The sequence below is a fragment of the Bos grunniens genome, chromosome 11 (assembly GCF_055505025.1).
Source record: "Bos grunniens cultivar Pamir isolate PY7600 chromosome 11, Bosgru_T2T1.0, whole genome shotgun sequence".
Taxonomy (NCBI): Eukaryota; Metazoa; Chordata; class Mammalia; order Artiodactyla; family Bovidae; genus Bos; species Bos grunniens.
This window is the reverse complement of record NC_141175.1, coordinates 21,293,737-21,306,438: the sequence shown is the minus strand read 5'-3', so window position 1 is coordinate 21,306,438 and position 12,702 is coordinate 21,293,737. Positions and strand designations below refer to the sequence as shown.

General features: G+C 33.8%; 1 protein-coding gene across 11 annotated transcripts in view; it reads left to right on the top strand.

The window, feature by feature from the left end:
- ROCK2 (Rho associated coiled-coil containing protein kinase 2) overlaps positions 1–12,702 on the top strand; it is a 132,196-nt gene that overhangs the window by 79,413 nt on the left and 40,081 nt on the right. For all 11 annotated transcript variants that reach the window (XR_015136417.1, XR_015136416.1, XM_086325614.1 and 8 more), the window contains 8 exons: positions 1,796–1,934; positions 4,006–4,097; positions 4,941–5,100; positions 6,600–6,660; positions 11,407–11,486; positions 11,646–11,694; positions 12,271–12,406; positions 12,501–12,592. Coding sequence is in view for 9 of the 11 variants with exons in the window: in XM_086325614.1 (XP_086181740.1) it covers positions 1,796–1,934; positions 4,006–4,097; positions 4,941–5,100; positions 6,600–6,660; positions 11,407–11,486; positions 11,646–11,694; positions 12,271–12,406; positions 12,501–12,592 (809 nt within the window). In the remaining 2 variants the exon portion in view is untranslated. The remainder of the gene's footprint in view (positions 1–1,795; positions 1,935–4,005; positions 4,098–4,940; positions 5,101–6,599; positions 6,661–11,406; positions 11,487–11,645; positions 11,695–12,270; positions 12,407–12,500; positions 12,593–12,702) is intronic.

The following is a 12,702-nucleotide window of genomic DNA, read 5'->3' as shown; positions in this document are numbered from 1 at the left end:
CCCAACTCAGGGATCAAACCCAGGTCTCCCACATTGCAGGCGGATTCTTTACCAGCTGAACCACAAGGGAAACCCAAGAATACTGGAGTGGGTAGCCTGTCCCTTCTCCAGCAGATCTTGGCGACCCAGGAATCAAACCAGTGTCTCCTGCATTGCAGGCGGATTCTTTACCAACTGAGCTATGAGGGCAGCCCAGGGGAGATGTAGCAAAATCTACTTTATGAGGCAAATGTGTTAAGGCAAATAACATCATAAGAATTTAGAGTGAATTAATGTTAGAACTTGGAGAATTTCTTTTCTGTGACTCTGAAAGAAATTGGTAGTGGAAATCTGTAAAATCTGTATAATGATTGAATGTGGCTATTGCTTAAAAAAAAAAATCTCAGTACAAAATTAGGTAACCCTTGGTCCTAGAACTTTTTGTAGTTAAAATGCCTTCTCTTAATGACCATATGTGTATGTGTAGTGTTGACCTTACTGTGTGCTAAGTCTCATGTCCTACTGTGACTTGCTTTGTTCTGGGCCTTTGTCATTGCAAATTGTTCTGGGTCTCTTTGTACACACTGTATTCTCTTAGGTGTCTGTCTGTTCTCCCCATGTCTAGGCCCTGTCTGATGGTTTATTAGGTGTGTCTTGTAGTATTTTGAAAGTGGAATATATTCCATCATTTGCCTAGACTCTCCCAGAGTTTTAAAAAATAATATACTTTGGAGGAAGTCACCTGGGTTATTTGAAGAGACCATTTATACACCTGCTACCGTTTTCAGCTCTGAGAGCTGAATGAGTTTGAATGGCACTGATTTGCAGTGTTGTGAGCATACTGTGTGCTCACTCATCAGGTTGGTTGGCACTAGACTTCACTTCAAAGAGTCTACTGCAGTTAAAAATCACACTAGAAAAATCTTGAATTCAGAACTCTCCTCTACTACCCTTGGAAAACAAAAACTATCTGAGGACTTCTTTTTGACTGATTTGGGGAAGTCTGGTTTGTACTAAGGTGATTTGAAGCACACTGGCAGGGCCTTTAACTCTTAGACTTTAAGTACTGGCCAAAATGATGCTGTGAACTTTTTTGAAAGTCTTTACACTTGTTTCAGTGCCTCTTTATCACAGTCATCAATTGGCAGGAACACTGTATTTGGAGACTGATTCTGCCATTTTCAGCTCTAGCTGTGTGTCCTCGTAGGCAAATCACATGTCATCTCTCCGGGCCTGGCTTCCTTGTATGTAAAATAATGAGGCTGATCTGACTCTTAGAGCTGCATTGTCCAGGCTGTTGTGATGAAAGTGGCTTATGTCTACACTGTTTAGTATGGTGGGGACCTGCCATGTTGGGCTTTTGAAATACGGCTAATGTGACTAGGGAAATGAATTTTTTATTTTATTTCATTTTAATTAATTTAAAGTGCCACTTATGGTTGGTGACTACTGTATTGTATAACAAAAGGTTTGCTTTAGCTGAAGCATTAAAAGGCTCTAACTGATCTGATTGCACTTAGTAATCTTTTAAGTTATCCAGTACATTAATTTTTTTCTCATTATGTATTACCCAACACATTGTACAATTAGTATTGATTTTATTTTGATCTTAAAAATTATTGGCTTATTGATATGGTTAAAATTTAAATATATTCTTGGTGTGTGCATGTTTGTTTTGACTGAGATTCCTGTCCCATAGACATTTCCTTCTTACATGCATGTGATAAATCTAAACTTAACGTATTTAAATATTAGGTAAAAAATGTTTAATTTGCATTCTCTGTTACACTCTGTGTCTTCTTTCTTGGTACTTTAGGGGATACTCCATTTTATGCAGATTCACTTGTAGGAACATATAGCAAAATTATGGATCATAAAAACTCACTATGTTTCCCTGAAGATGCAGAAATTTCTAAACATGCGAAGAATCTCATCTGTGCCTTCTTAACAGATAGGTAATATACATTAAATTTCTTTATAGAGATTTCTTTGTAGAGAATCCTTTTAGCTTTGTAGAAGTGAAAGCTTACTGAGCTCTTATATATACACATATAAAATCAATCTTTTTATCCAACTCGCATTGAATTCTGATTTAGCCTTTTTCTACTACTTAGCCTGGAATTCGGTTACTATTGTCATTTTGTATGTGCATCCTGATGGTAATCCAACTCTGATCTTAACTCTCATATCTAAAAAGAAAACTTGGTAAAATAATGCATCTGAGAGAAAAGAAAACTTCTGTATTTTTCACATTTTATCCTTTAAAATGATTGAGCCATATTGCTCTTGACTGTACAACTTTTGAGAGAAGAACATTTTGTGCAGATAAATACTCAAAAGTTAATAATCTTAAAAACTGTGTTTGACTTTGCAGTGCCTCCTTCCCAGCCCCTTTTAATTTGCATTTGAATATGAGCAAGCCCATCCTGAAAATTCTATATTTCTTTTTTTTTTTTTCTCTATATTTCTTAAAATAGATGAACATTATTGTGAAAACCTGCCTTAAAAAAGAGAAGCCTGGAAAGCTCCTTGAAGTGTCTCCCTTGCCCTGTCTATTCTTTTCTGGTTTCCCAACTTTACGTTTGTGATATGAGTCATCCTGTCAAAGGGCCAGTGCGTACACGTGGGTGCTTTCACTTTGGACCAGACTGAACTCATTAGCTTTATGATTTTAGGGAAATTATTTTACTTTCTGGGGAAATAATTTTACTCATTCTAAATATGATGGGATCAGATTTAGGTGATAACTGAGGACATTTCTTGCTCTGTGATGCTATCTTCCTGAGCACGCCTTACTGTTTGTTTGCCAGTTGCTGTTACAAGCAGTACTATAGTGACCATTCTCATACATTTCTCTTTTAATACTTTTTGTGGGATAAACTCTTAAAGATGGATTTCTGGGCTATACATTCTAAAATTGACCTACTTGAGTTGCAAATTTGACCCCCAGAAATGTCACATGGGGTTTATTTCCATTATTAAGAATTGTTTCCCTCATTTTTGTCAAACTAAGTACTATGAATTGTTTATTTTTCCATACAAAGCAGAAAATTATATTTTTCCTCATTGTTTTAATCTTTTTCATTTATTTATCAATCATTTGTAAAATAAAGCTTTGTTAATTACATAATTAATGAACAATTCATGGTGATAAACTCAAAATAAATTTTATATAATGTTTGCTTTGAGGACCAGGTGGAGTTGATAGGAATGATTATAATTTGTGCTGAAAGGTAAAATATAAAACAGGATATATAGCATGTGTTCATGAAAGACTAGCCTTAGTGATTTATGGTCAGTGGTGGTTGCAATCTAAAGAATGATTGTAGGTGGAGAAAAGATAGTTTGAGAAGAATTTAATGCCATTAGTGTGGCTAGGGGCACTTCCTTCTATAAACTTTACAGGTTTTCTTGTTTATGTTAAACATAGCTCCAGGGGCATAATTGCTTATTATTTCCACATAGTCTTCACTGAAGACTCAAAGTCAAAGAATGAAATTATTAGCAACATTTTTCTTGTATTCAGATTGACAGTTTTAATATAAATGCAATACATATTTATATTTAACTTACATTTAATATAGATGTAGATCTATCCAGAGTGAATATGGATAGCTTTAAGCACAATATGTGAGTTCTTTTTAAGAAGAGGGGAGGATTTTTTTTAATAACATTTTTATTATAGAGGTTTTAAAAAAATTCTTCTGTGCCAGAAGTTAGATCTCCATTCATTTTATGCCCTAAAATTGGTCATATGATTTTGGCACATGCCAGTGACTTTTTTAATTGAAAGCCTCCTGTACTTTCATTTGATGCAAAGTGCAAGTAGAAACATAATTTCTTTTCCATGATATTCATTATTTAGAGAGATCACATGCTGTAAAATTAGATTGCTTATTTTTGAGGAGTATTTAAGCTGAAGCTTTTCAATTTTTTTAAACTCATTTCTGATCCTCATTGAGATGAGTATTTTTGTATTTTTATAATCTTACTCTTTATAATAGAATGTTTAACTGCATTATTTAGGGAGGTACGCCTTGGAAGAAACGGGGTAGAAGAAATCAAACAACATCCTTTCTTTAAGAATGATCAGTGGAATTGGGATAACATAAGAGAGAGTAAGTCAATAAATTTAAATATTTCCATTTCATCACATTTTAAATCTCATAAATTGAATCCTCTTCTGATTTAAAAAGCGTGTCTGATACTCTTAATAGTAATTTTTAAGTTGAGAGGTTGTATTTCAATTCATTTTGAATCTGTGTAACTAAATCTTAAATCAGTATCTTAGCAAACTAGTATGTCTTTATTTCCCATTGCTTTTATAATAAACATTATAGGTTTCTTAATTTGCCAAGCTAAGTTTTATGGATCTCAATAATTTTCAGAATTGGGGAAATATAATTCTTTAATTCATATGTTTGAATTAATAAATCAATAATTAGTTACTTATGGAGAGTACTCTGGTGAATACCAGGGTAAGCATAGTAGTTCATTTAAACTGCATGTATATTTACATTAATTCATTTTAAGAGTAAGAAATATTTCTACTTAAAGATGTAGTAGAAAATTTCTGAAAACTAAAGAATGTATATGCAAGTTATTGCTGTTTGGAAGTTTAATACCTAGAATAATATCATACTGCCTTGCATAGATTAATTCATCTATGTTTAAAACCAATCTAATATAATGATAAAACACAGAATAAAACACAGAATTTCAGTTCTTCGAAATGATAAAATAGTAAATCTGTCATTGAAATTTTCTATAGTAAATCATGACAATATAGTATTGTTTGCTAATCAAATATCAATATATAATGTATTAATATTTATATAGTGTGCTAATATCAATATAACATTAATAATCTATAATAACTAATATAAAACATAACAGGGGTGGTTTCTGTCTTTTTAAATCATATATATTATTATTAAACAATGTTTCTTTTCTTTTAATAGCTGCAGCTCCTGTGGTACCTGAACTCAGCAGTGACATAGACAGCAGCAATTTTGATGACATTGAAGATGATAAAGGAGATGTAGAAACCTTCCCAATTCCCAAGGCTTTTGTGGGAAATCAGCTACCTTTTATAGGATTTACCTACTACAGAGAAAATTTGTATGTGATTTGTTATATTTTTATTGTTTTCAACATCTAGCTGTAAAGAGTTGTCTTACTTCAGGACTCTGAATTATAGAAGATAAAGTGTTAATTTGTTTCAAATTGAGATTTTTTTCAAAGAATATTATATATAATATTCATTTAAAAATGAATGTAAGGCAGTGTTGTGTGTTTGAAGACCAAACACCTGCTTTTGAGGGAGTCTGTCAACTATTAAGGGACATAGGAGAATTATATAGTCATAATGAAGGGTAGAATGTGATATGAGCCTTAAGAAAGGTACCAAGAAGATCTGAGAATCATAATTCTTCTAATTTCAGAAGAAAAATAAAAGTCACATCTCTTTGGAGCTAGTGTAGGGGGAAGTCAGGTAAGACCTCAAGAAAGAGATAGCATTTTAACCAAGTCTAAAGATAAAAAAGGGTATTGAGTAGCTGAGATGTAGGGAGGTTAGGTGAATGTGGTGGGGAGGTGATTGTGGAAGCACAACTTTGAAATTTAAGCATACACTGGGAGCAGAGCAATATAGTCCAGTAGGTTTCAAACATGGTATATATCACTGTATTATAACCATTTGGATAATTTATTGGAACTGTTATTTTCTTGCCTGTAATACCTTCATCTAGTGCAGAGCCTGGCATAAGATCATTCAATAAATATTGCTCAACTGGAGTGAGTATTGGGTATAAGCTTAGAAAATAGACTGGAGTTAGAGTGTGAGGGAAGCATAATGGAACAGATGATTGTTGTGTATTGTGCTAAGGGACTTTTTACTTTGACAGGAAGTAAAAAGCTGCTGAAAACTGTTAAGTAGTTAAATGAAGTGTTAAAGACATTTGAAAAGTTTTTGATACTTCCATGTTTGTAATGGTTGGGGCGATCAACTGTTATGGTTTGCCCAGGACCGAGAGGTTTCCAAGGATGTGCTATGGGACTGTCATGTTAAAATTAGGAAAATCAGTGCAAACCAAGATGAGTTGTTTATCCTGTTAAAGATAAGGTTCTGAAAACTGCTGCAATACTGACAAAAGTGAAGACATCAGTGCAGGAGAAATCCAGGCATGTTCATAAACAGCAAGGAACGACCCAGTTAAGAGAGAAACTGACAGTTAAGTAGAAGTGATGATTTATGTATTAAGACCAGGAGATCAGAGATGTTGTATTTGAAAAAGAGCAGAGATGTCTTCTTTCAGAATATTTCTAGAAAAGAAGAATAAAATAGGAACTCAAAATGAGGTGAAGAGGAGGGAAAATATGGTTCTGTTTAGTGACTCCAGTCTCAACTATGTTAAAGACTAGAACATTGGCTTAAGAGTGAGAAGCAAGAAATACCATTTTAAATTATTGAAAATGGTATAAATGTCAAGAGGGGGAAATAGTACTTAACTTAAAATATGTTGAAAGTGAAAAGAAGGAGAATTTAATTCTGAGGATAACTTGATATCAGAAAATGAGTTAAAATGGCATGCAAAAGAACTTCCTGCCTTTCCTTCTAGGCTACTAAGTGACTCTCCATCTTGTAAAGAAAATGACTCAATTCAATCAAGGAAGAATGAAGTATGTATAAATTTTTACTACTCTATTTTAATCACATGTTCAAATACTTTAGTAATATCCATGTATTTTAAAAGTTCACTTGATGTTACTTTTAGATGGCCTTCCTTGTTGCAATCCAGTTCAGTATAACACTGAAGTGATTCATTTATTTGCCGAGTATTATGGTATGAGATCCAGTGGCTAGTAAAAAGATGAGTTACATGACTTTAGGCTTAGTTTCATTACAAAAGTGATAGAATATGTTTATAAACAGCTGTATTTCCTACCAATTAGAAAATTTTATGATCTTAGCACTATATATGAGTATAGATAGTAAGCTATAAGAATACAGAAGTAGCAGATGGATTTAAATTTTGAGTATTTAGCAATGAATTGATATAAAGGATAATTTTATCAAGATGTTACAGTATTTTATGACCTCCATACAAAGCTAAATCATGTAGACACATAAATGAGGATGCTAAATATTTTTCTCTTCAACTTATAAAAACTTAAAAAAAAAACTAAAAAATTGAGTAATTTTGATACAATTTGTGTTTTAGGAATTTTACAAAGCATAGCAAGCATTTTAATTTTTTGTTGTTGTTTTGTTTTGTTTTAAATAGGAGAGTCAAGAGGTATGTTGATGTCAAATATGTTGAAAAACAGGAAAAATCTCATCACTCTAGCGATGTTTTGATATAACCATATTCCATCTAGTATTTGGAGTACTACACCTACCCAAGAGAGAAGTTCCCAACCTTTTTTTCTGCCAAGTATTCTTTTCATTATTGCTCCTATGGATCTGTTGTTTAAAATATATATTATGTACTTTTCTTGGTTTTGTTTATTAAGGATATGTAACTAGCAGCAAGAACTTTTGATTAACATGTGAAAACTAATCAGCATGTGATCGAGTTATACCAATGTAGTAGCAGCCAAAAGCTGCTAACTTGACGAGTTCATTGGCCTATATTTCCTTACTAGGGAAATATACAGTTTTTCTTAAGATACATGAAATATTTAAGAAATCATGGAGAACCTAATCACTAGAAAAAATAGTGGAAAAAACATTGTCCATGGAAATCTAATAGGTCTTTGAGGGCACTGCCACTTATTAGCTGTGCTATCTTGGCTCAGTTGTTCACCTTTTTTGGATTTCTGTTTCTTCATCGAATAAATGCACTACTACCCATCTTTTTATGGCTTTTGTTAGGATTAATGACACAGTAAATGTAAAGTGCATGCCATTGTACCTAAAATACAAAAGGAACTCAAAAAGTTAAATCCTTTAGAAAGGCAGTAATGCTCCCAAAATAGATTCTTTAGTACTTTCTATAATTGTAGTTTTTTTAAAGACTGGTAAATTTGGCCTATAAGAAGATTTAAAGAATGGCAAGATGACTTGTTGGAGAAGGAAATGGCAACCCACTCCAGTGTTCTTGCCTGGAGAATCCCAAGGATGGGGCAGCCTGGTGGGCTGCCGTCTATGGGGTCGCACAGAGTCAGACACGACTGAAGCAACTTAGCAGCAGCAAGATGACTTGTAATTAATTAGCCATCATTAATCCAAAAGAGTTGTTGATGATAAACTTTTCACAGTATTGTGCCTGGCACAGTATAGGAAATTATAAAGAGGTTTTGTGTGTGTGTGTGTGTGTGTGTGTGTGTGTGCACGCCTTTTTTCGAGGTAAAATCGATCAGTTCAGTCGCACAGTCGTGTCCGACTCTTTGCGACCCCATGAACTGCAGCACACCAGGCTTCCCTGTCCAATACCAACTCCCGGAGCTTGCTCAAACTCATGTCCATCAAGTTGGTGATGCAATCCAACCATCTCATCCTCTGTCATCCCCTTTTCCTCCTGCCTTCAATCTTCCCAACATCAGGCTCTTTTCCAGTGAGTCAACTCTTCGCATCAGGTGGCCAAAGGTTTGGAGCTACAGCTTCAGCATCAGTCCTTCCAATGAACACCCAGGACTATCTCCTTTAGGATTGACTGGTTGGATCTCCTTGAAGTCCAAGGGACTCTCAAGAGTCTTCTCCAACACTACAGTTCAAAAGCATCAATTCTTCGGCACTCGGCTTTCTTTATAGTCCAACTCTCACATCCATACATGACTACTGGAAAAACCATAGCTTTGACTAGATGGACCTTTGTTGGCAAAGTAATGTCTCTGCTTTTAATATGCTATCTAGGGTAGTCACAGCTTTTCTTCCAAGGAGCAAGTGTCTTTTAATTTCATGGCTGCAGTCACCATCTGCAGTGATTTTGGAGCCCAAGAAAATTAAGTCTGTCACTGTTTCCCCAATATTTGCCATGAAGTGATGGGACTGGATGCCATGATCTTAGTTTTTTGAATGTTGAGTTTAAGCCAGTTTTTTCACTCTTCTCTTTCACTTTCATCGAGAGGCTGTTTAGTTCCTTTTCACTTTGCCATTAGGGTGATATCATCTGCATATCTGAGGTTAATGATATTTCTCCTGGAAATCTTGATTCCAGCTTGTGCTTCATCCAGCCCAGCATTTCACATGGTGTACTCTGTATATAAGTAAAATAAGCAGGGTGACAATATACAGCCTTGACATACTCCTTTCCCTATTTGGAACCAGTCCGTTGTTCCAAGTCCAGTTCTAACTGTTGCTTCTTGACCTGCATACAGATTTCTCAGGAGCAGGTCAGGTGGTCTAGTATTCCATCTCTTTAAGACTTTCCTACAAACAAACTGACTGTGTGATCCACACAGTCAAAGGCTTTGGCATAGTCAATAAAGCAGAAGTAGATATTTTCCTGGAACTCTCTTGCTTTTTCGATGATCCAATGGATGTTGGCAATTTGATCTCTGGTTCCTCTGCCTTTTTTAAATCCAGCTTGAACATCTGGAAGTTCATGGTTCACGTACTGTTCAAGCCTGGCTTGGAGAATTTTGAGCATTACTTTGCTAGCGTGTGAGATGAGTGCAATTGTGTGGTAGTTTGAGCATTCTTTGGCACTGCCTTTCTTTGGGATTGGAATGAAAACTGATCCTTTCTAGTCCTGTGGCCACTGCTGAATTTCCCAAATTTGCTGGCGTATTGAGTGCAGCGCTTTCACAGCATCATCTTTTAGGATTTGAAATAGCCTAACTGGAATTCCATCATCTCCACTAGCTTTGTTTGTAGTGATGCTTCCTAAGGCCCACTTGACTTTGCATTCCAGGACGTCTGTCTGGCTCTAGGTGAGTGATCACACCGTCATGGTTATCTGGGTCATGAAGATCTTTTTTGTACAGTTCTTCTGAGTATTCTTGCCACCTCTTCTTAATATCTTCTGCTTCTGTTAGGTCCATAACGTTTCTGTCCTTTATTGTGCCCATCTTTGCATGAAATGTTCCCTTGGAATCTCTAATTTTCTTGAAGAGATCTCTAGTCTTTCCCATTCTGTTGTTTTCCTATTTCTTTGCATTGATCGCTGAGGAAGGCTTTCTTGTCTCTCCTTGCTATTCTTTGCAAATCTCCATTCAGATGGATATATCTTTCCTTTTCTGCTTTGCCTTTACCTTTTGATACTGATATGTAACATTTTGAAATTGATATGTAACAGTATATAAGTTTCAAGTATGCAACATTATGATTTTACTTCTGTGCTCATTGCAAAGTGATCATTAAGAGTGTAATAATCAACCATCACCATACACTTGACCCCATTCACTCATTTCATATACCCCAGCCTCCTTTTCCTCTGGTAATGACCAGTCTGTTCTGTCTTAGGAGTTTGTTTTTGTTTTGTTTATTTTTTCCCTTTTTTTGGTTTGTTTCCATATGAGTGATACCATATGATTTTTGTCTTTCACTTTCTGACTTGCATTCTAGGTTCATCCCTCAAGGTTCATCCATGTTGCAAATAGCTAGATTTCACTTTTTTCCCTTTTTTTTTTAATGGCTGAGTGGTTCCTAGTCTGTATATATATATCACGTCTTATTCATCCATTTATCTTCCAGTGGATACTTAGGTTGTTTCTATATCTTAGGTGCATATATCTTTTTGAATTAGTGTTTTTATATTCTTCAGATAAAAACCCATAAGTGGAATAGCTGGATTATATGGTAATTCTGTCTACATTAGTTTTCATTCCCATCAACAGTGCATGAAGGTTCCCTTTTCTCTACATGCTCTCCAGTATTTGATATTTTTGTCTTTTTGATGATAGCCATTCTAACAGGTGTAAGGTGATACTTCATTGTGATTTTCATTCATTTCCGTAATAATTAATGATATTAAACATATTTTCTTAGATCTGTTGGCTATCTGCATGCTTTCTTCGGGAAAACTGAAAGAAATTTTATTCTTATTTCTAAGAAAAGTAATATATTTTTGAGCATATTCAGTCAAATATTCCAAATATTTGTTTCAGACGTAGACCTTTTATCTTTATCTTATTAGCACAAATGATAACAATATTTTCATATAAATAATCTACAGAAGAACAGTGGAGGATATCAATTTTTTTTTAGTTTATTGATAATAAGTAACTTGCTATCATAGAAGAATTCTGCCAAGATTGGAGCTTCTCATTCTTATGTTTACATAGTGTGTTCATGTATACATATGTGCTGTGATATAAAGCAAGAGATGGAGGATTTTTTCTGTCAATAAAAATCATTAAGAAGGTACACATGCTGTACCTATATTAAAGTCGAAAGAAAGGAGAAGAAAATTATCATTGTTTTCTTTAAGCCTCTCGCCTTTTAAATGTGATCACACTTTATCGTTTTTTATTTTCTGACAGATTCAGAAAAAACTGTACACATTAGAAGAACACCTTAGCACTGAGATTCAGGCCAAAGAGGAACTAGAACAGAAGTGCAAGTATGTTCTGTGAATAATTAAATGTTATATTTTAAAATGTAAATTTAAACACTTTACTAAAAAGAGCTACAAAGTAATTCTATGATTATTTTACAATTTATGGCAAATGTCTTTATTGTAAGAATTATTTTATGTACTGTTGCCTTTGAAATTCTTCAGGTCTGTTAATACTCGCTTAGAGAAAGTGGCAAAGGAGTTAGAAGAAGAGGTAAAGTTTCTCTATGCTTTTATTTACATTTTTGTTCGTAAAAAATTTTGATGCTTGACTTTATTATAGAGTTCACTCAGTACCATATTAATACAAATCTTGTTATATAGTAAAATATATGTTGTAGCATTGATGAGGACTGAGATTATAGAGTAAACCATGATAATAGGCTTCATTTTGTTATGTTTTTGCAAATGAATTAATTTAGTATGTGTAGATATTTCAAGGAAAAATAATTTCGGTCATATTAATGATATGGCTTAAAAATAGAAATTGACAGTTTTTTTTTATTATTCAGACCTGTAGTTTATATTAAGTAAAGGTGGTTCAAGGGTGATGAAATGTTACAGAAATTTTGGCTTACAATAGTAAACAAAATACTTATGTTCTTGATTATTTAAGAATAATATGCTATTTTAAAAATATGGAAACCATTTGTAATTTTAACAAAATGGCTTTTCTTAGTTATTAGCTTTTTTAAAGGTCTCTTCTGTTTTATGTAACTGAAGTATTTTTTATTTTCATTTGATTTTTACACATACTTTCCTTTGATAATAACTTCAAGCATTATTTCAGATTACCTTAAGGAAAAATGTGGAATCAACATTAAGACAATTAGAAAGAGAAAAAGCACTTCTTCAGCACAAAAATGCAGAATATCAGCGGAAAGCTGATCATGAAGCAGACAAGAAGCGAAATTTGGAGAATGATGGTTTGTAGTATAGAATACTAAATACTTACTAAGAAAAAAAGTTTGTATGTGTGTGTTGTGTTGAAGCTTACTACTTAAATGCTTTTTATCATAGTTAACAGTTTAAAAGATCAGCTTGAAGATTTGAAAAAAAGAAATCAGAACTCTCAGATATCCACTGAGAAAGTGAATCAACTCCAGAGACAAGTAGGTTGATCCCAATTTATTTATAATAAGGATTTTGAATTTTATTTATGACTGTTAGCATTTGTTTTAATTGGTAATGTTACAAAAGGGAAATCATTAAAAATATATTT